This window comes from Rissa tridactyla, chromosome Z, assembly GCF_028500815.1.
Source record: "Rissa tridactyla isolate bRisTri1 chromosome Z, bRisTri1.patW.cur.20221130, whole genome shotgun sequence".
Taxonomy (NCBI): Eukaryota; Metazoa; Chordata; class Aves; order Charadriiformes; family Laridae; genus Rissa; species Rissa tridactyla.
The window spans coordinates 10,690,930-10,716,501 of NC_071497.1; the positions used below are offsets into that span (position 1 = coordinate 10,690,930).

The 25,572-nt window shown below is 41.4% G+C and overlaps 1 protein-coding gene across 1 annotated transcript in view; it reads left to right on the plus strand.

Moving 5' to 3' along the window:
• The window catches only part of GRIN3A (glutamate ionotropic receptor NMDA type subunit 3A), an 80,597-nt gene that overhangs the window by 36,865 nt on the left and 18,160 nt on the right, over window positions 1-25,572 (plus strand). Inside the window, exons 2-5 of the mRNA XM_054186936.1 lie at window positions 222-826; window positions 6,293-7,340; window positions 23,325-23,470; window positions 24,900-25,015. Of these exons, the coding sequence (XP_054042911.1) occupies window positions 222-826; window positions 6,293-7,340; window positions 23,325-23,470; window positions 24,900-25,015 (1,915 nt within the window). The remainder of the gene's footprint in view (window positions 1-221; window positions 827-6,292; window positions 7,341-23,324; window positions 23,471-24,899; window positions 25,016-25,572) is intronic.

Genomic DNA, 25,572 nt, shown 5'->3' on the forward strand with positions numbered 1-25,572 from the left:
GGAAACAGACTTGTGACTACTGAAGTTGACTCAAACTCTAGCCAAGGAAGCCCATGAGTCATAGTCCGTTTAAGCTGAGTGGGTGTAAGTTTCCCTGTTTCTCACACAGTTCTCTTGGTTGACTTCCTTTGAACTAAATAAGTGAATAAAAATTAAGCAAACTCATTAACTTTGGGTCCAGCATATTTGTGATCAGTTGTCTTTCATATTTTTAACTACAGAATCCCCTTCACCTGCAGATGAGTTTAGAAAACTCACTGAGTTCTGATGCTGATGTCACTTTCTCCATCCTTGCGATGAACAACTGGTACAACTTCAGCCTGATGCTGTGCCAGGAAGAGTGGAACATCACAGATTTTCTCTTCCTCACACAACAGAGCTCCAAGTTCCACCTGGGATCCATTATAAACATCACAGCAAACCTCACTTCAACCAGTGACCTTCTGAACTACTTACAGTTTTACCTGGAGAGCATCAAAGACACAACGTCTACCATGGTCATGTTTGGATGTGACATGGAAAAAACGCGGAGGATTTTTGAAATAACTACCCGGTTCGGTGTGATGCCTCCAGAACTTCACTGGATTATTGGGGATTCACAGAACGTGGAAGAACTGAGGACAGAAGGTTTGCCGCTCGGTCTCATTGCTCATGGCAAGACAACACAGTCAGTCTTTGAGCATTACGTGCAGGATGCAATGGAGCTGGTAGCAAGAGCTGTAGCAGCAGCCACCATGATTCAACCCGAACTAGCTCTTATTCCAAGTACGATGAATTGTATGGACACAGATGAAAGGAATATCACTTCAGGGCAGTATTTGTCAAAGTAAGTTTTTCCTTTTTTTCTTTTTTGTAGCTAATATTTGGTATACAAGAAAAATAATTTTCCTGCCCCTCCCCACCATTCTCAGTGGCTTAGCTATCATGCTGTTAACCCTCCCTAATACACACATTCGTTTCAGTATTTCCTCTTGCTTCATTACTTCTGGGCAAATAATGAAACTTAAACTTAGCCACAGAGGGAGATTAAGGCAGTTGTAGAAGAAGGCACTGTTCTACAGAAGTAGAAATCACATAGTAAACATAGGCTAGGTTACAGACTATGCTCTGAAAGAATCTTGTATTTATGTTTATGCATATAAGAGGGAAAAGTCGGGACTATTGTCAAATTCTCTTGAGGTTTTGAGAAACCTGAGAGAACGCAAAACACAGTAAGATTATTCGCACTACCAAAGCAATCAGAGAGTATAAAAGCAGATGTGTAGCCCTCGCTAGTATGATTCCATGGAAAAGAAACAAAAAGATGGACCTTGACCACCTCAGAGACTACTGCTGCTGGTGAGAGCACTCAAAACTACAAAGTGCTGTCTCTGTTGCTTGGTGTGGAAGGCTCCTCTTTCAGCTTCTGCTGAAACTATTCCTGTAGATCACTGCATGTCACTGTACTGAAGTTGCTCCCAAAATTACTTGCAAATTCATGTCTAGAAATATTCTGGGTTTTAACACATGAGAGGAAAAATTGCATGGTTCCTTTTGAAAACAAAAAAAAAGTGCTGTGCTAACTATGTGAATACATCAGCTGTTGTACATCTATGACTGTTGCATGTTTTTCCCCCATTACACCTGGTTTTCAGCCAACAGATTTTGTTGAGTGGAGTTAGGATAAAAGTTCTTGAAGCTTTTTGTATGTTTGCAACTTTTTTTGAAATGATACCTGAGGTGTTTTTTCACAGTAATGTTACAGCATTGCTCAAAACACAACCATTTGAGACCCTAACAGTTCCTTAGTCAGCACTTGTCCATAACTTGGGGGTCAAAAACCCCCTGTTTCCAAAGAGTGAAAAAAGGCTTGGCAATAAATACTGCACTGGCTTGCAATATGCCCACTGACTTGTGGTATCATTAATTTTGTCTCATTATTCTGGGTATTTTAACTAGATCATACCTAAGTCCCTGAAAAGCAAAACTCAGCAACAGGCTTCTTAAAGTAACAAATACTTGAGGACAATAGTTTCGCAAACAGATCTTTAGAGGGTTAAGGAAGGGACAAAGAAGTAAGAAAGCAAAAGTAAAGCTCTTATGTATTCCTGCAAAATATCTCTTCATCATTGCTTTCTACAGGAAACTACTATCTTCTGTTAGATTTTGGGAGACAAGAAGCAATTTCACATATAGGAAATTTCTTGTTCTGTCCTCTCAGTAAAGATATTGTGGAAAAGAAACAAGGATCGTATGTTTATCCTGGTTTTCCCTAGGCATCTGCTTGTGGACCCTATTAAAGACAAAACAACAGGTTAGGTAAACTCTTGTCCTGAATCACTGCAGCTCTTTTTATACTGTATAAGTGAGACAGATACCTGATAGCCAGTACTGATATATTTGAGTTAGCAGCATAACTATTAACTCCAAGTGGTACCAATAATTTCCCAGGCATGAAGCACCGATGAGTGGCTCAACAGTGGCCAACCTCGTCTGTTGCACACGTGCTTCTAGGCAAGCAGTGCGCCTCCAAAGAGGAAACTTTTATCTGCTGCTTCATTGAGTGTTTGCTAACGTGGGCGTTTTTCTGTCGGAATGAACCCATCTGTCTTGACATGTAGCCTTGGAGCTGCGGCGGGCGGGGATGGAGAAAGCATGGAGCTTTGCCTCCCTCAACTGCAGTGTGTAGTTAAACAGCATTCCCACGAGCTGCCACAGCTGACACCTGAGCTTTCATTGCCAACACTGTGCTCATACATTGGCTGTGCAGACGTGTAAATGCCACCCAGGAGTGGAATAAGGATTGTGAACAAGGCCAAGGTCTAGTCTGTGGCAAAGCATGCTTTTATCTGTATGGATATGGATATGAGTATGGATATAGATGTACAAACCCCTGAAGATTATACTGTTGTAAGTCTCCATCCCTCATCCCTCTTACGATGAGATCAATTCCCTGATCTATTCCTGACTGCTTATGGGAGCATCCTTGTTGACGGAATGAGGCATTAAAAATTCAAAGCCTCATCTTGCTGTATAGCCTTAATTAGTCTTGCAGCTTAACTCTGCTTCTTGGATAATTTCAGCAGCCTGCTATTTGCTTGCCCACTGTAGTTCTTGCCTTCAGTAAACTTTCCAAGAATGATGTGGAATGACCAAGCCATCAAGCTTGAAAGAAAATGAAATAATTTAATTAAATCATTCTTAAAGGTACTATGAAGATATCTCTGCCGGAGTATGGTAGTGCTGCTAATGCTCTAATGAGCAGTTCTTACAACAAAGAACATGAAAAACAAATAAAGCTGAAATGAGCAAATGACACACTTTGGACTCATTGGTCAAACTGACGTGACACTAGTAAAGGTGTGATCCAGCTCTCACAGCCTGTGGGTGTGATCATCAGCTCGCACATACTGACATAACATCAAGGAAATTCATTCAGCTGCCAGACTTGAGGATCTGCCCTTCCCCTTCTGAATTTGTACATATCCTCTTCCCATACAAACCCATCGGTAGCCCTGCTGAAAAGTTACTGCTCGGGTATTGCTGATGTGTGTATGCAATACTCTGCACTTGTAATTCCCAAAGATTCACGCTGGAGACTGCTGGCTTAAATTATGTAGTCAGATCCTTGTCTCTACTTCCTAAAGTTATTGAGTAAAGGAGGTTTTACGTGAAGTCCCTGGCATGAGTTGGACTAGCGCTGCATACAGCGTACGCAAATGATCAGCAGCCGCAGCCACTCGCGTATAAAACAAAGCATTGTGAAAATGTATCTCCCACATGGTTCCCCTCATTTATTTTGATTAATGTCCTGTCACCACCAAAAATACAGAACATGCAAATCAGCTGCAAAAGTAAGCCACTAACTCTATAAGGTAGCAAAGTCGTACATTCAAATGCTACTAAATCTCTCAGGTAACCGCTTCTAACACAATTCAAACGCAGGACAGGTACAGAGGGCTCGATGCACCCTCATGGGCACACTTATTTTTACAGTGAAAGTCAGAGAACACAGTGCATAAATTCCACTGTCCTCATTCTACCTGCAGAAAATAAATTTAATGCATTATTCCATAGCTTCATCTACTCCCGAAACACCTGGTCTGCAGCATTCTGATATCCAAGTCATGCTGTTGTAGCAACACGGGGCCAAATTCATCAGAACTTCGACAGCTTATTCCATCTGAGGACTTGTCTCCCTCAGTTTGGGCATTTTGTGAACTGTTAACACTATTTTCCACACTTAATTCCTTCAAAATTTTGCATACGATTCCATCTACACATGCAATGGTTTTACTGTTATTGTCATAGTGATGGCTTCAGCATGTAAGTCCAGCAAGGCTTGTAAGGAAGAAGTTGTATAATTTTTTACAAAGACTGAGGAAAAGAGATAAAAAACAGGTAAGTTTATGGGCACATAAGCCTTTCTTTAGTGCTTGAGATTGCTTTCCCGTATAAACTTTGTCTTGATAGTGTTTGCATACACAAATATGCAAGTGCACCATGAAATAGGAAACACAGGGTAAGAGAAAAGGGCTAGTGGAACAGTGGCAGACACCGCTGATTAACGAAGTGGCAGTATCATTTAGCTAACACCTATGTGCATTTTTAGGCATAATTTTCAGGCCCAGGTTAAGACATGTACAGATCAATTGCTTTTCATAGTATTGGCTGTATCATCTTTCTCCAATTCAACCTACTCAAAATAGACTGCATAGGAAGAATTTTTAAAACATCTCAGAGAAGGCCATCACACACACAACCACACTCAAAACTATATTATTTAGTTTCGTAAATTTACCCTTTGCTGAGGACAAAATTGATACAGTATTGAGACCTACACAGTCCAGAGTTTTATGTGCTGAAACTCCATCAAAAATAATCAAAAATCATCAAAAGTCATCAAAACAAAGGGTAGAGACCAGGCAGAAGTATGCATGCACACACACTTGCTGTGAATTTAGCCTTTTCAAATCAATTAAAGGTTATTTTTAATCCAGTCTAACTACTGATAAACAATTAAGACTACTTAAAGTTTATGCCTTGCTTATTGAGGCTGGAATGACAGCTATAGCCTTTATTCTTCTTTCAATACTTGCTTTTCTCCAATTCCCAGAGCAAATGTGAGGTGTTATATTCTACTGTGATAGCTAAATAGTCTGTCTTCTGACTGCCTCTTACTGAAAAATATGTTTGAGTTACCTGACGTCATATTAGCAGCAGTTTAACTCAACTGTTTTTGATGGAATCACCGCGCTAAGACTTTAACAGTTTTACAGTCCCTTTACAGCCCCTGCAAAATGCATAGCAGCTTTCTTATAACCAGAGTGCAGTTCAGCTGGTCATGGTGTCTACACTAAAAAGGATTTTCGCCCTGTAACACTTATTTCCTGCTCAGCTCCCTGTGCCTTTATCCGTGTCATTTTAGCCACTTTGATAATGACTTACCAGAAGCTGAATTCAACATACAGGAAAGAAAAGTACTAGCAAATATTGCCACCCAATACAAAGGAAATACTTAACTTGGTTGTGAATATCTGGAATAGTAAAAGCCCAGAAATCTCAATGCAAAATGTGCAGTGCAAAACTGGCACACTTCATGAGATCTGCTACAATGTCAAAATTGCACTTTTAAGAACATTACTGCTGCAGATATTTTAAGAAACTTGTATATTTTTTTTGCTAAGACTTAAAACTGACTGTCCTAGGGCAACCATCTTTCATTGAGTCCCTTTCTTGATTCTGAAGTCGCTAACAGTGATTTACCAATGCCAAATTTGCATTTTTGAATCCAGATTGGTTCACTTCAGAGTGCGTGAAAGCTGTTGACAGCACTTCAGTAGCCTCTCTTATGTAAGCTAGATCTTACTGAGATTACAGGATTTTTCTTGGAAGGACATTTCAAACATATTTTCCACTCTTCCATTTTCATGCATATTTTTATCTAGGAAACTGGCTGCAGATCTGGTGAGTTCAGCTTAGAACTAACCTATGTTTCATTAATTTATGAGGTAAAGGTAACTGAAAAAAATCAATGTTGTCTCACTCATTTTTTCTAGGAAGTGAAAAGAATATCTTTCCTGAAGAGTTTCATTTACATTAGGTAAGACATGTAGGAGAGCATTTCCAAGTATACTTTAGTCGTAAATTAAGTGCCTTGTTTATCATGCCATAGGAAAGCTATTAATGATCCAGGTGTTCAACAACATCCCCAATGTATTCTCTTAAACATAAATTCATGGTGTCTGCATATGCTTTAGCATGATGACTTCAGTTGTCTACTTCTGATTACTCTGCGTTCTCCCTTCAACAGGTTTTTAGCCAACACAACTTTTGATGGTCTCAGTGGCCACATTAAGGTGAAGGACTCATCCATTGTCAGCTCAGAAAACAACTTCTTCATCTGGAATCTGCAGCACGATCCTGTTGGAAACCCAATGTGGACTCGTCTGGGGAGCTGGCAAGAAGGAAAGATAATCATGGATTATGGGATATGGCCAGAACAGGCCCAGAGACATAAAAATCACATGCAACACCCCACCCGGCTGCACCTCAGAGTGGTAACTCTTATTGAGCATCCATTTGTCTTTACAAGAGATGTAGACGATGAAGGTCTTTGCCCAGCAGGGCAGCTGTGCCTGGATCCTTTGACCAATGATTCAGCCGTGCTGGATAACCTGTTTGAAACCCTTCAAGGAGGGAATGACACTGTTCCCATTGAGCTGAAGAAGTGCTGCTATGGCTACTGCATTGACCTGCTGGAGAAGCTAGCTGAGGATATGAATTTTGATTTTGACTTGTACATTGTTGGTGATGGAAAATATGGAGCCTGGAAGAACGGGCACTGGACAGGGTTGGTGGGAGACCTTCTTGCTGGCACAGCTCACATGGCGGTGACATCGTTTAGCATTAACACTGCCCGCAGCCAAGTGATTGATTTCACCAGCCCTTTCTTTTCAACCAGCCTGGGCATCTTGGTGAGGACCAAAGACACAGCAGCTCCTATTGGAGCCTTTATGTGGCCACTTCACTGGACTATGTGGCTGGGGATATTTGTTGCTCTCCACATCACAGCTATATTCCTCACCTTATATGAGTGGAAAAGTCCTTTTGGGATGACACCCAAGGGAAGGAACAGGAACAAAGTCTTCTCTTTCTCCTCTGCCCTGAACGTCTGCTATGCGATCTTGTTTGGAAGAACAGCTGCCATCAAACCCCCCAAGTGCTGGACTGGAAGGTTTTTAATGAATCTCTGGGCTATTTTCTGTCTTTTTTGTTTGTCCACATACACAGCCAACCTAGCTGCTGTCATGGTAGGAGAGAAGATCTATGAAGAGCTTTCTGGAATACACGACCCAAAGGTAAAACATGTCTGTTGTTATTAACTCAGCCTTTTCTTCTTCCCAGTCAAAATTCACTGATGCATAATTTATGGTTTCAAATAAAATCATAAAGCAATCTGTGTGGAAAACAGCAGTTGCACTACAATTCATTACCATCTGGCGGCACTTCAGTAAGAAAGTTCAATGAGAGAGAATCTTTAAGCATCCATAGAATTGTAGGGGAGATTTCAAAGATTGAGGGGGAGGAAGAAGGTGAAGGACTTTGGTGTTGCCTGCTGCAGAGAAGAAAAGAGGATTCTGCGTGTAGATTAAGTCTTAGTCCCTTTAGCTATAGCTGGTTTGATCAATTGGATGATTTGGGTCATTGTGAGACCTACTCAAACAAAACAACCCCACAGCATGAAGACAAAACCACTGATGTTCTAGGTAGGATTTTGCAAGTATTTCACAGGCTATAACTGTGCTTACAAAGGCATTACTGGCAAAATTCCCCACGAATAATACATCAAATAGAGCAGAACTGAAATCTGTTGAAAAATCCTACCTTCTGCATCAAAACAGTGGAATTCACTTTACAAGTAGTCAAACATTTGATTTGCAATGTCGGTTCTGCTGGGGAACTGTCACAGGAGGAGATGAATTATGTTGTAAACAACCCATCTGCAAATAGCTCAGACTTCCTAGTACTTTTTGGTAAGGCAAGGAAAAATGTAGAAAAGGGACTGCCTCCTCCCACTCTCTCCCCGACTCCCAAGGTGGGATGAAGGGAAGGGATCTTCAGTTGGTATTTAAGTCCAGTCATTTCATAAAACTATTATGATTTTGTTTGCTGCTAAGTAATAATGATCATGAAAACATAAGTGCAGAATGGATTGTAGAGAGAATACGTGGCTGCAGGTGACACAAGAGCAGGCATCCTCTTCATCCGACAGTCACCCTAGGGGACAGGGTGGTGACAGCAAATTTCCCTTGTTTGTTTGGGACTTTCTCCAGTGAAGTTGTGATTGTATTGTCCACAGTTTTATACTTGTGACCTAACTACTGGTACACAGCTCTGAAACCACCCACCATTAATTTGTCTCAGGTGACTGAATTGATACCACATCGTGCCAATGAAAAACGTCATCTTAAGAACTCAAGAACTGAACATTTAGTTTTCTTTCATAAATTGTATAAATAAAGGTTATGTATGTGCCTCCAGATAGCAAAGGCTAAGCTCCACCTGTTATATTGGTAAACCTTTGCATTCAGACTAATGACCATACAGCTTTGACTTTGTGAGTGCGACTTCTGACTCACTTGCTCCAATGTTACCTAGAGTGTTTCTCCCAAAAATATTTTAAACAAAGAACAATACTTTTTATGGTTGGCCTGAGGCACTCTAAAATTGATTTATGGGTTATAGCAAATTGCTACTAATAATCTGTTCTCCCCCTCCCAGAAAAAATATGAATACTACATCAATAACTTCATAAATTTAAGCTGCAAAAGTCCAGGAATCATGTATTCATTTTATTCAGAGCATTCTAAATAAGCAAATGAGAGCTTTCAGCTGAATTTCCCCAGCTCCAGCCATATCTCTGTTACAGTCATTGATTGTTGTGTGAGCCATAATATTGGCTTGAAAATGAGGTTAGTCCTCGACTCTTTGCATGGGCATCACCTAACCCATCAAATCCTGCTTTTTTTACGTCCTGCTTTTCTGCATCATTAGCGTCACCACACATGGAGTTCCTAAAACAGGTATTGGGAAATTTCTGCAATTGCAAGAAAATGAAATAATTCTAAAGCTGCGCTGTACAGCTTGGCTGTTGAGTTACAGAATTGAGCGCAGACTATTGAAGCATATCAGGTGCTGCAAACACAGGTCTTAGTCCTGAACAGAAACACCGATGACTCATGGTTAGTAACCTCAGTGATCCCATTAAATCCGTGGCATTACCGGCCTTTCCTAGACAGGCACTTCTCTGCCTCATGGACTAGATCTAAGCTTCTGAGTAGTTAGCGGTTTCCAACGTGGGAATTGAGACAAGGTAGATTCTATGGAAGAGGATTGCCTGCCATCGCGTGAACTATAAAATAGTTTAGTATATTTCATTCATGCATTTGCCTCCAAAGTCTTAGTCTGTAAGAGTAGTTATAATAGCAAATGTACTGGTTTAACCTTTTCTCACATAAAGCCTGAGCTGTGCCCTTTCAAAGTTGTCTCTAAGACTTTAGGTTTAGGAAATGTTTGGGGTACAACAGTTGCAAAGGTACATACACCACTTTTTAGTTAGTTACTTGAAGCATTTTTACACAATTTAAAGTTCTTACTTTTTTTTTTCCAGATCTGTTTACCTCTTTCTTTTCAGTCATGGAGACTCATTTCAAAAAGAAGGCAGCAGGGTGCAGACATAATCATCTTTTTAATTTTAATATACTTTTAAACATTCTCCTGCTCCTGTCAGTATATATATATGTCCTTGTACTGTGCTTTTGAAGTGTATTTAAAAAACAAAGTCTAAAATAGAGGAGCAACCTTCTTCAGGCAATGTAAGACATATCATTTCTTCAGGCTGGCACCCACAAACAGTAAATCCCATCTGAGATTGCAAACAGTCAGGAAGGAAGGCAAGTTGGGAAAAATTAATAATTATTTTTTTCAAGATTAGAAACCTGGTATATAAAGTCAGTATTGCCAGGAATATGTATGCTCTCTCTTCTGGTTAAAAAAAAAAAAAAAGACAAGGGTATATCCTGAAAAAATCACATCTGCCTTTCTAGAAAAATTCATGTTACAACAGTGATGTTTAATTCACCAAGCAGTACAGTGTTTTATCAGTTGCTCATTGCAGCTCAGCAAAGGAAACAATGGTCCTCTCATGTTGCTGAAATCTCGAAGGTACAACATTTTCGTCAGAAATCAAAGGAAAATGAGTTGCAGTACAACCACTAATCACAAGACAAAGTGGAATATGGAATTAGAGATATCTCAGATGGACCTTTAAATGCTCTAACGATGTAGAAGTAGAAATGAGGGAATAAAGAAGTATCATCATGCTGATGAAAGGAGAAGCAGCCAGGGAGGCAAGGCAAACCATAGCAGAAGGCAAGGAATGGGAGGCAGGAGAATTAGTTCTTGGAATATGTCTTGAATTTTGGAAACTTAGTATGTGTTTTCCATGTAAGAATCTTAACAACAGTGGGTCACTAAAGCCAAACGTCTGGAGTACCCATCTAAGCTGGCTACTGCACTTACCAGGTCACATTTCAGATGACTTTTTACAGCAGGAGCTGCAACATAGCCAGTAAATTGCAGAAATAATAAAGCAGTGTTCTGCCACCTTAAAATCATGCACTTCTAAAAGAGAAGGGGCAGTCTGGGGACACAGATGCCCCCTCTCCCCTATTTTCTAATCTTACACGTCATCTCTTGCCTGTGGAAACTGGCAAACACAGCTTTTGGGGAAGAAACTCACTTGAACTTGTTCAGTCTGCTACTTGAGCAGGAGAGGATAGCTACAAGATGAACATGGCATTTACCTGGATGAAAGTTGCAGCAGAGTCCTGATTCCCTCTTAGGAAGCTTTCTATAGTACATGGCAAAGCAGTCTAAAGGCTTATTAGCAGACAGAGAAGATAGAGACAGAGGAAAAACATCGTATTTGGATCATTTTATACTGCTTTTATCTTCTCTCAACTGAATCCCAGTGGTTTATTTTAATTTTTCTCCTAATGTCACATCTTTGGATACAGAAAAAAGGACAACATTCTTCTCTGTCAGAGTGCTTGGCAGCCTGTACGCTGTTGTACGAGTTGACTTTTTTACAAGGTCAGTTATTCATCCTACAGGCATGCAAACCAGCAGCCTGCCTTTGAGCTGGTCTAATCTTTTGTCCCACCTGTAATGGCCTGGAGAGGTCTGGCCTGATTCCTGACGTCTCCCAAACATGCTTATCACCTTGTTTGTTGTATAGCTCCTTAGCCCCTTGGTGATGACACTATACTCGGTTGCAGTGGGAAAAGCCATAATCCAGTTTTCATCCTTCGCTGTGGCCGATGCACGTTTTCACAGTGGCAAGAGTAGGTTGCAATAGGTAACGCCTTAAAACAGAGCTGGTGCTCGAGGAGCACATAGATACGCAGGTGGGGACAGATCAGTCTAGGACAGCTGGCCACTGTCACCTGTTTCCTGATCGATAGGTGGTAATTGCATTACAGATCTACAGCACATGCAGCCTCACAGGCAGGGGCTGAGCAGAGAAGGGGCGCAATGATAAGCAAGGGTCTCTGGGTACAAAAAAGAGGATTTGCTACCATCTGCTTCAGAAGCATATATCTTTATAGCTGTTGTCTCTTTTGGCCAGTCTTATGACAAATCAAGATATTTTATGTTTCAGTTTCCAGTATGGTTTCCATAAAGCAGTACTATCTGCATGTGAGTAATCTAGGTCTTGGTGTCACAGACAGGCAAAAGAAGAAATTATCTGTAAGTACATAGCAGTGGCGGTCCTTCCTTTGTCCAGTGAGCCTGCAGCTATGGCCCAGATCCAGTAAAACTCTTCATTATCAAATCCAAAAATAGGGTCTTGTATTACAGGATAAACCCAGGAAGTGGGTTTTCTTTCGTGGCAAGGGGATTTGAAGCAGGGACTTCGCTTTCAGTCTTCTAAAGCAAGAGCACATGTTGGAGATGCACCATGAAGTCCAGAGCATGTTGAGTAGTTCAGATTATCTGAGGCAAAATAATTGTGGGAGCTCCGAGGACAGAAGAAATATATCAAGCATGCTAACAAGAAAGCATACAACAGCAGAAGCTGAGGAGCTGGACAGATTTTCCATAAAGTGGTCCAATGCCTGGCCTTTCTTTCTGGTAAAAGTGTCATTCTTTCAACAACATAATGAGCTTTTCAGGTGCTATCCGACCACTGCCACTTCTGTGACAGCGGTCAGATTTTCTTTGCCATGTTTAGGACACACTTGAGTAGCTATGCCTGTTAATTTGTTATGGTTATGTATTTACATCTCTGGATCCCTCTACCTTCAGCACACCCTTCGACAATGGCAGAGTTCCTTTACACATTGTATTTTGACAGAAAATATTGAACCTATTGAGATTCATTTAACAAAAAGTGCTACACTTTTGAGTCCCACCATCAGAAATTTCATTGTGTTATCTCATCTAACTTTGCACGTCTGCTGTGGAGACATTACGTATGACTTACTCTGTCTAATATGCTTTTACAGTTAGTTGGGAGAAGCAGGCGCATTGGGCTGCTGTTGAAGACATTAAATTCAGGACAAGATCACCCCAACCCTTCCCTGAAAGCACCTGTTTCTCTCCATCATGCGTAATGGCGTACTAGCATGGCCAGCACTCATGTCTCACAAACAGCGTAGGTGCCCCGAGGAATACACCACAGACACCTACCATCACTCTGACAAGCCCCATCCAGCAAGTCCTTTCAACAGCCTGGGTGTGCTTCGTGATTAGCCCTCAGAAATCTCTGCCTCTCTTCCAGTCCACTGTCTGAACACCTGTCTCTTAATGACCTCTCCATCCTTTTAGTGCAAAACTAAGCACTTTGAGTAATCCAGAGAAGGTATTTCTGGGATTTTGTTACTCAGGAGTTGAATGTGTACAATAACCCAGATTTTTGTTTCTAGATTTAAAATATAAAATGTGAGGGTGCAAGCTGTCATTTCTGATTTGTGAAAACCTCAGTTAATTTAGAGGCCTTATGGCCATTATTATATCAGTTAAAAACTCCCCGTTACATGTATTAAAACAGTCCAGAAATACCAACTGGCAAGTAACTGCAGATGAGCTTTAGCAATAACAAACAATAGCAAAGTAAATGTCTGGCCACTTTGTAGACCTTTTTCATCATTAGAGGCACGATTCAAATACCCCTGCATTTAATGATATTTTCCCTCAAGTTCAGCAAGCGTTAGAGTGAGGCCATAACTGTTGTGAGTTTATTGATAAATTTTCTTCCTGAAAAAAGGAGGCCTTGTACGAATTACACTGAAGAAAATGCTCTTAACAACTGCCGTGGTCTTTTACTGTGGCAACCTAAGATCAATCATGATAAGAAGCGCCACTTGCACTGCAATGTATTAAATATATAATGAAATAGCATGTATTTAAATATGCATTAAATGCATTAAATTGTATAGCAAAAAAACCAAGCAACAAACTCGGTGCACAGAACTCTTATTGCTCCCATGGGGTTTAGTATCTGTATAGGACTGCAGGAGTCTTTTCTTTTTACAATTAAAAGAAGTTGGCTCCAAAAGCTATAGAGCATACATTTCTGTGCAGGATGTCATTGGGCACGGAAGGTCATGACTGACAGCATCACAGCCTGCTAATTAATACGTGGTGCTTTTCTGAGTCTTAATGAGTCAGTGAATGATTTGAACTCAAGAGGACTTTAAGTGTCACAGAGACCAAAGTGAAAAAATATCAGACAAAGGAGAAATTAAGTATCAAACTCCAATCAGAATAAAGAACAGGCATTGCAGAGCCATCTCACACAGGAATGAAGGACACCTGCAATTTATGGAGGTGGAATCTTGGCTTCTTTAGCTTCCCCGTGCAATTTATGGTGGTGAACACTTGACTTGTTTAGCTTCCCCATCACCTTGTTAAAGCTTTCTTGTAAAGTTATGGCTTTGGAGGTTAGAATCTGTCTAGTTTGGATTTTTATTATTCCGATATCCAGGTTATCAGACAATGCGCTGCAGTGTTCTCCAACCCAAGTTTCCTTTTCCATCAAGACCTGCTTTTTTTATGCCTTCTTGCCAACAATTATCTTTTCGGTATCCTTGCATATGAACCCCTACTGCCCCAGGTCTTCACCTACATAGAATGCCTTGTACTGTCACCTACTGTCTTGGCCACTCTTTACCCCTCGCCATATTAATTGTTTGATCCAAAGAATGTAGGTGTAGGGTTGGTAGAGAGGAAATCCCTGCTGTCTTTATTCCATGTGGTGCAGGTCATGAAGGTTGGTCTTTCAGCACTAGAAGGAATTAATAATTTTTAGCATTTTCCCAGCTGTTCTCACGGCAGTTTCTCACTCTCAAGCTGCAATATACCTATACATCATGTCATTTAAAAGAAAAGTGAGCCCACCACCAGAAATAGCAACTGCGTCATACAGGGGGCGCAGACCCTTGCAGGAAATAACGCAAGCAGAGAAATAGGAGGAGGAGATGTTCCTGAAGTAACTGGCAAAGAGAAGCAGAAAATAGAGAAGATGCATAAGGTTGATCTTATCACCTGACAGATGGAAGATCATCGTAAAGCTGACTTAGCAGCATTGAGGATATTTATTATTGTTCACAAAAGTCACAGCCGTTGTGCTCTATAAACAGACACCTGATACTAGCCTGGCTCACCTTCCTAGATGAAATGAAATCCCCTGGATTTCAGGGATGCCAAGGGGTCAAACCCTCTAGAAAAAAAGTAATTTTCATTGAGTACAATAAGATTTGACTGAACACCAGGTGAAGTAAAATAACTGTTGTCCATATTTCACTGTGCAAGAGGTCAAGGCATCCAAATGAGCCCATCATTTTTCTGTTACACTTCGTGCTTAACACATGCCTCACTGTTCCAAATGGATTCCAAGAAGAAAAAAAAAACATATTTAGTTCAAATGTTGTGTCTGTCAGTAACAAAGGACTTACTTTGCCTTCATTTGATGCTTTTGAACCAAAAGCCAGTAGCAGATAATGTATTTAAGAAATTAGGGCTGCGCTGGTAGGCAGTTCCACCATGTGCACATTGGAAACCTTTTTATCCTAGTCACTGGTGAGCCGTTTGCAACACAAACCCGTTGTTTGTTCCTTTTCTGGAAACCAGAAAGTGCTAGCCTTGCCTTTACGAGTTTAGACAGTGCCACCACAGAGGACTGTGTTCAGCCCTGGTACCTGGGGGACAACTGCCATATGGCCGGGGACAGGAGGCCTGGCAGTGTTACCCTCATCCACCAGCAACAGCTGCAGCAGGAGAAATTTGTAGGAAAAAGGATGTGGAAGATGATTGTTTTGAAGGTGAGAAAGCTACGTACACTTCAAGCTACTGTCACGTTAGGTTTCTCCCTCCAGCCCCGAGTTGATTGTAGAGTACTGTGATAGCTTTTCACCTGCAGATCTGAGACCCGAGATGGAAGGACAAGAGGGATTATTTAACCAGAAATCTCCCATGTCTCTTAGGTAGTTTGAGCAGGTATTCAGCCAAACAGCTCTGCTTCCCTTGCTTCTAATTTGAAAAGGACTTTACCTGCATTAGAGCAGCATTAGCCCTATTTTACAGGTAGGAAGCAGAAGAACATGGTCGATGAAGTGACTCAGTCTGAAGCATTTTCATGGCTGCTTTGTGCTGCTGAAGTGCAGCTGGAAACAGTGATCTGTTGCCTATTGGGAATTACATCCTTTTTTTTCCCCCCAGTCGATCCATTTTTCCTACAGTAATTTACACTTACTATATTACAGTTCTCAGCTCTCCCAGAATATATCCTAGCTTAAAGATCCCTCTGTCCAGAAAACTCTTAAGTGCTGTGAAGAAACAGGGATAAACACACATTTAAGTTCATATTCACCAGAGATCTGTTCTTATGCCACTTTTTGCACTAAAACACTGCCCAGCAACTCAATCAGCAGGGCTATCTTCAGAAATTAACCTGCCCACCACAGACTAGAGTCCCCAGTCTCATCCCTTAGCTGTGCAGTTTCTGCAGAGTAGAGCAAATCTTGTAATTAATTATTAGAGCTCACATCGGGAGTGTCAATGAAGCAGCTTTGTATTTTTAAAGAGAGGTGTAAGTCGTATTTCTTTTCATGTATGCTCTTGTTGCAATACAGGAGAATAAATTGTCAGTACTGGACTGTGGATTTGTTTCTGCTTATTGACTTCAATGCAGCTGTAAAGATTTATGCCAACTAATGACCTAGCTGAATTGGATTCAAAGTGATAGGATTTAAACAATATCTGACATTATCCTGGCAAGCCAAGAATCACCACCACTGACACTTTTTGCAACAGAGAAGGAAAAGGGAGATTTCAGATACATTCTGCATACACCATCTCCTGGAGGCCCTGGGAACATCTCCACTTCCCAAGCCTGAACACATGGGACAGTTTCTGAACAAAGCCTGCACTTCCAGAAGTTCAGCTGTGAATTTTCGTCCGCTAAAATTTGAAATTCATGTGCTTCACTGTGAATAATTTTCTTTTCTTTCATCTCCCTCCGCACACCATAAATATTCACTAGTTAGTTTTCAAAAATTCTTGCAGATAAGTAGGGAAAAGCCCATGAACAGAGTTCTACATTGTTCTTTTTTTGTTTTAATTTTTTTTTAGTTTGTTGTTTTTCCCCCGAAAGTTTGCTTAGTGCTAGCTATTGCGTTTCTTTTATCAGTGGGTCGTGAGAAATCTGTTAGCAGCTAGATGACCACTTAAATGCATTGGTTACGTAAGGCAAGATAAAATGCCATTGCTTCATATGCCGAAGACAGAAGACTTACTGCAACAGATCTCTAAAAGCATGGCAGTTCTTCACAGCAGAGCAGACCACTTAATGCTACTCCTCTCCAGTGATTAGCAGTAGAAACTGAAGGTTTTCAAGAGTCTGAAGCAGTTCTCTGGCAGAGATCGTGCTGACACTAACAGCAATTCTGCTGACATTTGAGACGTCCATTAAACACTACACTTGGTGTTATACCAGGTAACCAGCACTATCATGGGGCAGAGCTACTGAAACCTTTTAATAACAATTTTTCCTTAGAAGTTGTTGGAAAAGTTATGAAAGTGTTTTCAGCTATGTTCCCCCTTTCTATAACCTGTTAAAATGAAAAAGTAGTATTGTAGGTGGTGGTAAAGGCTGAATCCATGTTAACTCTGCATCCATCACTGCAGGGTGCAGTCACTGGCACTGCACCCCATGGTATACTGGCTTGCTCTTTTCTCCATGAAAAATAGTTTGTGGAGTTGAATTTTGGAAAGGAGAGGCTAACTGAATGAACACTTAAATCATTTTAATGATTTGAGATGCCAATTAGAAATTGAGTTCCTGAAACCTTTTTTTTCTCCAGACAGCCATCAAGATGCCCAGAATAGTTCTGAATCAGATTCAGTGAGGCAGTTAGTGCACCCCATCAATCAAGTACCGGCAAAGCATTTCCTAGATTTCAGTCACTTCATTACTTACAGAAAATAGCCGTAATTTCACTTCCCAACAGTTGCTTTGTTTAGATGTTCCTTGTCTCTTCACAGCTCCCAGCAAGCTCAAACTCCACGGCATCAGAAGGCAATATTCTATTGCCTGCTTTTTTGGAGCTGAGACCATATTTTCCCTGTATTTATATTCTGAACACCTGGGTTTCTTACACACTGAAAAAACACATGATGACCAAGTGTGATGCAAACCTCAACATGACAGTAGACATAACAACCAGGGCACCAAGGGGGGGAAAGTCTTTGAGCCAAATCCTCTAGCTTTGCAGCACTGAAAGGTCATACAGAAGCCAGAACCCTCTAGAAAGACCTCAAAACTCAACAGTTTGACTTCGGATTATGTCACGGTTAACTGCTGGCAGCATCTCATGCATTTTCAGTTTTAAATCCCAACTTGCCTAGGATATTTCTATGCCCGAGTCTTTTCAAGCCTGAGTCTAGGTGTTCTCAGCCTAGCTGATGGCACTGAATGCAATGGCACTGTATTACATAAACTGGAGTGTGCCGAGTAATGCAAAATCCTTGACATTTAGGATTGTATTTTCCTGTTTCTGCTCCCGTGGTTTTATCACATTGGTATTTTCATGCATAATTGGCACCCCAAGCTGTAGATGTATGCAGATGCCCAGTTCTTCTCAACATCTTCCCAAATAAAACAAGTTCTCCACTTCCCACTCAGCAGATGTTTTAACAACAGAAGACAGAAACCAGGAAAATTTAGAAGTAAGGTGCCAAGCCAAGGGAACTGGTAGCTGCAGTATTTGCTTTTGGCTGTAAGCAGCACAAATATCATTTGTCTAGTAGCACAATGCTATACAAGGTACAGAAGCCTCTGAGAAGTCCAAAAGCTTTTCCTGGCGCTGTCAGAGGAGCTGGATGTTCTGTAAAGCTCTTGAGTTTCCTTAAACACTACATAACCTCCCTGTCTCAGTGCTCACGGGACCCAACAACCATTTCACCTCCTCAGCACTTGGAGGCATTCACATTACCCCTTGTTTTCTACACAGTGTAAGAAAACATTAGCCCTTGTTTGTTTTCTTACCCATGGCATATTTTCTTAAACAGTGAGAGTTATTCTTGGAAGTACTGACACAGCCCATGCATCCCACAGTAGATAGATAGATAGGTTCTTAGAGGTCACAGGGACAGCACTGGTACCCCAATTCCAGAAAGTGAACTCACTTCCAAAGTTCTTTAGCCTTTCTCCTGCACCTTCATTCAGCACTTCCCAGCAGCATTTCCTAGTCCTGCCTCCCTAGAGCTCTGTCTTCTCAGAAGGTGGGTCTTCTTCCTGAAGCATCTGTCCCTGACCTATGCAGAAAGATCATCTTGTCGTGGCAGGCCACAGCCCTGAACCTGTGAAGTCAGGGTACTCATTCAAGAGGACAAGTGCTCAGCCCCCTCTGGCACTACAGCTCTCTGCTGCGAGGGCTTTAATGACCGTCTCTTGAGTTTGCCCCGTGTTCTAACCCAGATCCAAATGGCAGGTCACCATGTGTCTCACAACTTCACATGCAACAGCTTTCTCACATTAGACTGGGGTGATGGTTCTAACAATTTGGGATGTACCTAAGTAGTGTGGCCATTCATGCTATACACCAGTGCTTCAGACAGAAAACTCAGTTTACGGGTATGAAACCTCTGACCTACAGTATTTGAGCTGCAAAAATCATATTGTTAGCTGCTAAAGCCTTCCCCTTTTTTGGGAGAGCCACTAAGAGGCAACACTAAATAGCTTTTTAACCCCTGAAAAACATTGGCTTTTAACTACTCCATTGATATATTCATATACACACTGTTAGACTGCCCAGGCCCTCGGCACTCCCCTACTTCTCCCACTCAGCATCTTGGCCGGTGCAGTTTGCAGTTTGCTGCGGTGGCCTTGCTCGTGAACATTCAAAGGGCTGGCTACTCGCTAAACACTAACAAGTCCGACACTCGTCAGCAATGCTTAGCTCCCAGGCACTGCATGGCAAAGGCTGCTTGGGCATACAGAGTTAGCCTGCTGGCTGAGCAGCAATTATAATCAGGAGTAATGACCCTTTTAAAAAACAGAGTGGTTTCCTTTGCTCCTAGGTCTTCAAAGGGGAGGTCTGGCAGTTAAAGAGATTAATAAAGAGGGATATATCATCTGTACCCATAACTATCTTTACATCTTGTTCAATGAATTGTCAAGCTGGGGCTTCATTTTTCCCCTGAAAACCTCTCTCTAGGTCAAAACAAACCCTGTTCTTTGTATTTCTTACAGCCAGAGATGTCTGATTTTGGAGGGACCTTGTAAGGTTATCTAAGCTGAATGCCAAGAAGGCTCATGTCTGGAGATGGATCTGCAGCTATTGTATTCATTTATTTTTAATCATACTCAAATCACCAGCAAATCTCCAGGTACTCTGCAGGTACAAAAAAGCGTCAACAGTTCCTAGTGCCCATCACCTGCTTTGTGATGGTTATTCACCTTTCACACTGACTGAGCTTTGAATGAAAAAACACTCAAAAGAGTACTCAGAAGTGTCGTCTCTGCACACTAGAAATGCCTATAATTTGGACAGCTATTCCTTCTCAATAGGATAGCTTTTATATTTGCTATTACTGATAAAAAAGCAAGTAACCGTCTCCCCCAGATCACTAGTTAAATAATAATAATAATAATAATCCATTCTTCTTTCTTCAAATTGTGGTTCTTTAAAAAGTGCTGATTTTTCAGAGTTCGTGATTTCTCTGAAGCCCTAGGCATTAAGATTCTGTTACTGGTTTAAACAAAACAGAAAGGCTCTTTCAATATGGGACTCTTAAAATCTAAGAAACGCAAAAGAAACAGAACATGAGAAACAGAAAAGAGAAATAAAAAAAAAAGACAGCTAATAAAGCAAGACTCACGGGAAGACTGTGACGTTTACCTATCCTGTTGGCACATAGATATTTGTGGTTTCCATCTTTTCACAGAATCTTCCCAGGAAAGGGCTGCAGAAAGTAAGAAAGCAGCAGTGACAGCAGATGACTCTTGTTTCCATCCTGAAGTTTTTATCTTCTGTTGAAGCAAGTAACCCTTGGCACTTTTAGTAGATTAGCAATGAAGGTAGCGCGGGTAGTCCATTATCTGCTTTTGGCAGCATTTTGTCTTGTTAATCCACTATTCATATGGCTGCAAGCAAAGCTTTTCCTCATGTGGATAAGCAGCAGCAAGAAGAAAATAGAAGTCCCAAAAAACCACAGCGGATTAAAACACTATTAAGATTTATCGTTCACAAAAGGAGTCAAGAGTCATCAAATACAAAGTTGCAGACATGTAATTATGCTTTAAAAAGCACATAGATTGCCAGAATCAGGAAGAGCATACGATACAAAGGATCACTACATAACTTCCCTACATAGCCTTTCCAAGACTTCCCACCAGACATATGGTGTTGCTGGAGACAGGATATTAAGCCAGATGGACTTTTGATCTAATAGATATTCCAATATTGTCATCATTTGTGGTGAAATTTGACAATGTGCCCAGCCCAAAGGAAAGCATGGGCAGTCATCAGTAAAGCATCTGGGACAGAAAATTGCATGGAGGTGCAGTTAACTCTCTCATTTGTACCAGCCTTTCTCATAGAGGCTTAAATATTTAGCTAGATGTAGACATTGGTGACAGTCTGAGCGATAGAATAGAATAGAATAGAATAGAATAGAATAGAATAGAATAGAATAGAAAGAATAGGAGTGAGGGATACCTTCCAGTGAAGTCAGGTATCAGCAGTCTTTATTTGCAGATTAGGTGTTGCACTGCAACTGGCATCACTAGGTGGGCCACAAACATCACAACAAACACGTAAGTTGACTTGGAAGGTGGCAGTATGATTCAGTGTTGAAACTCGATGTTTTTTTCCCACTGAAACAGCCAAGAAGTAAAACCCCAAAACACAGTACTGAGTGTGGTGACTAGCTTCTTGGGACATGGAGTGCATAGAGCCCACCCCAAGCTCATTCTTTAAGCAAGTTATCTTCAATGTCTTGAGACTAGACCTAGATTTGAGTTGACGGCATTGTGCTGGAAATCTCTATGATGTATTGTCACAGCTCCACTCTCTGTTATTTATGTCTCCTGGCACTTGAATGCTGCTTCCACATTTCCAGGCAAGAACATTTCCCTCTGCGCCCACAGTCCTTCTGGCACAGCATGCACTACGGCCAGCTCCGGAAGGAGGCACACCCTGAATTGCTTGTTCCACGATCACCTAGGCCAGAACACCTCACAAAACATGCCAAGAATCCCTCCAGGCCCACAGTCTTGCATTTATCCAGGGGTCTCATTCCTGGGTTGCAACACAGGGACTAGATGAGCAGAGCACAATGTGGAAAGCACCTGCCCACTTTCCAGATAAAAATTACCAGAAATACAGTATATTCATAGCTTCCAGGACATCAAAATACCATCCAAAAGACCTTTTTCTGTTCCTTTTCAGACTAAACTCGATGACTGGTTGGACTTAATGATCTTAAAGGTCCCTTCCAACCTCAGCAATTCTATGATTCTATGGCTGTGCATTTACAGGCTACCTCTGGTATTCTTAAAAAAGCTAGGAATACCCTTTTATCCATGGGGTCATTGAAGAGAAGAGTGGAAAGGTATTTTGTGTGGCTTTGTGTTGCCCTACATACTGTTTTACATAGATTATAATGTAGAGAGACAGATGGACTGGCAGAATGCCTCTTTGCTTGGTCTTTGCAACGCAGAGCATGGCCATGGTGAGATCATCTTTGCAAGCTGCTGTGAAGACTGTGAACTTCCTGGAAAGCAAATAGAGCATGACTACTTCAGCCTTAGCTTTGTTTGGCTTCCTGTGCTCTGAAAATTTGACCTTTTGGAGGCTGGTACATTGTTGAAAGCTTTCCAATTAGTCTGTTTTTGGCTACACTTGGCCATCTCAATGAAGTCCTTAGCATGGTAGAGAACACCATTTGACTCCTCCACTGCAATTTGAGAGTTTTCCCATGAGTCACTAAGCGCTTCAAAGACAAACAGGGTACTTTAGAAAGAGAGGTCCGTGAAACTTGTGAACATCTAAACTACTCAGGGCTTTAATACAGAAGGTGGAGCCAGTTGTGAAAAGGAAAGGACACAAAACTGCAAAAATTGTTTGTGTGCATATAGCCTGGTAATCAAGCTTACAGCTCGGGCTATGCTGAGGGGTGGTCTTCCTCCTTCCCACTGCCAGGGGAGACTTTTTGGTGTCCACAACACTTCAGTCCTTTGTTTCTCTCTGAAGTATGGCAGCAAAGACAGCAGTGGTCTGTGGCATGGTTCTAGAAATCAGTAAGCTTCTAGAAATTAAATTGTGGTGCTGGCCTTCTGCAGAAGACTAAATGTCATCCTTAAGGAGTCAATAAAAGACATTCTGCCAAAACAAATACAGACTGTGGGTCCTTCACTGGCTATCCAGAGCCCCAGAAAGTGGATCCTAGCAAGCCTAGAGGCTTCTCATGATGCTGCCTGAAGCGTTGGCTGGTTTAAAGACAAATAATAAAACTAGACACCTAGATTTGGGAGGTTCAGCATGTCTCAAGGGAAACGTTTTCCACACCTGAGGAGAATCCTGAAAGTACACGAACAGGCTAATCAGTCACCTGGTAAGTCTTTTCAAACTTTTTCTGTGATGTGGAAAGCTGACTGCAGGAACACATCAGAGGCAGGTCTATGAATGCTGAGAATTTCTGATAAACTGTTCACACATAAGAGCAGATATGAAGGAGGCAAACGACTCTTCTAATCTGTAATTTCATCTCCTCAGCTCCACCACCCATCTCAAGGGTTTCGGTTTGGAACTGTGCGAGAAAGCAGCGCAGAAGACTACGTGAGGCAAAGCTTCCCAGAGATGCACGAGTACATGCGACGGTACAATGTCCCTGCAACCCCGGATGGCGTAGCGTATCTCAAGTGAGCCTCTGCATGCAACAGCCGATCAACTCAACCAGAATGCGTGGCAGTGAGATGGTGATGGGTTTCCCACTTTCAGTATCACTTATCCCGCAAAACAGACACTGAAGGCAGTGTGGCAGATGGATCGAGAAGGAAGCAAGTAATCACCTGGAGGGAGTGATACTTGGAGAGCAAGCTAGCGTAGCACCAGCTGGAGTGTTTCCAGGGGAAGCAGTGCTTTGCACTAACTGCTAGGGTGCCATCAAGCATGGGCAACGCATAAATCCTGGCAGGTTTCTGTGCTTGGGGGCCCTTCATCAGGCAGTGAGAAACATCCAGAAAAAAACATCACAGTCCAAGCAACAGCTGCGAATGAGGTTCCTCAGCATCTTCAGCATGCTGGGAGGAGAGAAGGTTCTCACAGAGAAACCTTAAAGCATTTGTCATTAAAATTAATAAAAGAAGCATTAGACTGGTAAAAAGTAATAAACACCATGGAATCATGGCATCACTGTGCTTCAGATAGAATAGTGCCTAAAAATGTGGGGTCACACAGTTTATTCACTCTGCTAGGAAACAGGAGAGGTGATAAATAATAAGCCTGAAATAATTCAATTAATTTAATTCATTAAGTTGCATAACAGATGGCCTGAGAATTTTTCACCAGAAGTTGTTTCCTGTTTACATATTTTTTCACAGACCTACCCTAAAGTTAATTAAGATACACGGCAGTTCCTTTGGGTACACTGGAGTCAATCCATCAAAATCAATGAAGTAATGTAACTTCACATCAGAAGAACACCCAGACCTTTAAGGTGACAAGAGTGGAGGGTGCAGTCCCTGGATCAGATGAGAGCAGGCACTGCAACTGTTCCTTTACATCATCATTTTATGCAAGCGTGCTATTCATAAATGATTATGTTGGTAAAATTCAGTCCTCTGTTCATGAAGACTGAACACAGAGAAAAGCTGATCTGGGTGACGGAAATTAATTCACCTCATATTCAAGGAGAAGGGAGGAGAAACACCTTGTATGAGTTATCCTCCCGCATTTTTGCTCTAATGACCGTAACTTTAACATCACAAAGAAACAAAGACAGCACTAATATTTTAGCATTTCTTGATCTTTTCCAATAAAGCTTTGTGCTACCTTTCAATTGTGTTGAAGTCTAACACATTGTAGAATTTTCCATCTTTCAGATCAGTAGTATTTCATGGGAGCAAAGTAAGTCCTACGCCCACTGTCCTGCTCTAGATGCACAATATTTGTAGTTCACGCACAATTCCCTTCTTCAAAATATAAATCAGTTTTGTGTTTAAAATAGCAGTCCCTGTTGTCTGTTTTCATTCAGTAATCTTCCAGAAAACTCCATAGATAAATATTTAGTGAGCATCACTGAGTCTTAGACTGTGGAGTGATTGTTTCTGACTTTGATGTTGAACACAGGCATGATCCAGAGAAGCTCGATGCCTTCATCATGGATAAAGCACTCTTAGATTATGAGGTATCAATAGATGCTGACTGCAAGCTTCTAACTGTGGGAAAACCCTTTGCTATTGAAGGTAATAATAACTTTTATAACAGACTGCTTTATTTCTCACGTGTTGCATTTGCTTTATTGTGATTTGGTATTCTCAATGAAAGTATGCAGGCAAAACTTGAAGATCATGTAAAATTCTCAGTGATTAAGCAGAACCAAGGTTTACCCCTTTTTTGTGGTTTCTGATCTTTCAGATCACTTGTACCATTTGTTGCCATGCTCAGTACAGGAGTTATTCCGAGTGCTCAGATGGTCTGTCTCCAAACAAGTAGGAGGCACAGTCCATTTCCCTGCTCACAATGAAATAAAATAGCACCTGAAACGAGCCTTGCTTTTTGTAGGTTCACTTTCATTACACATGTTCAAAACCCAGTGAAGTACATTCAAAATGCTGTTCCACAGTTTCGCTCTCATCTGAAGCAGATAAATACTGTCCCCATTTTGAAGGCCAGCTTAAGATTCCCGCTGAATCCGTAGCGAATTGAAGCTAAAGGGAGCCTACGCTGGTACGTAGCCTCCTGCAGTCCTGCTGTATTGGCAAGGACGCGTGGGAATGCAACCTGGAAGCAAGGCTTGTCT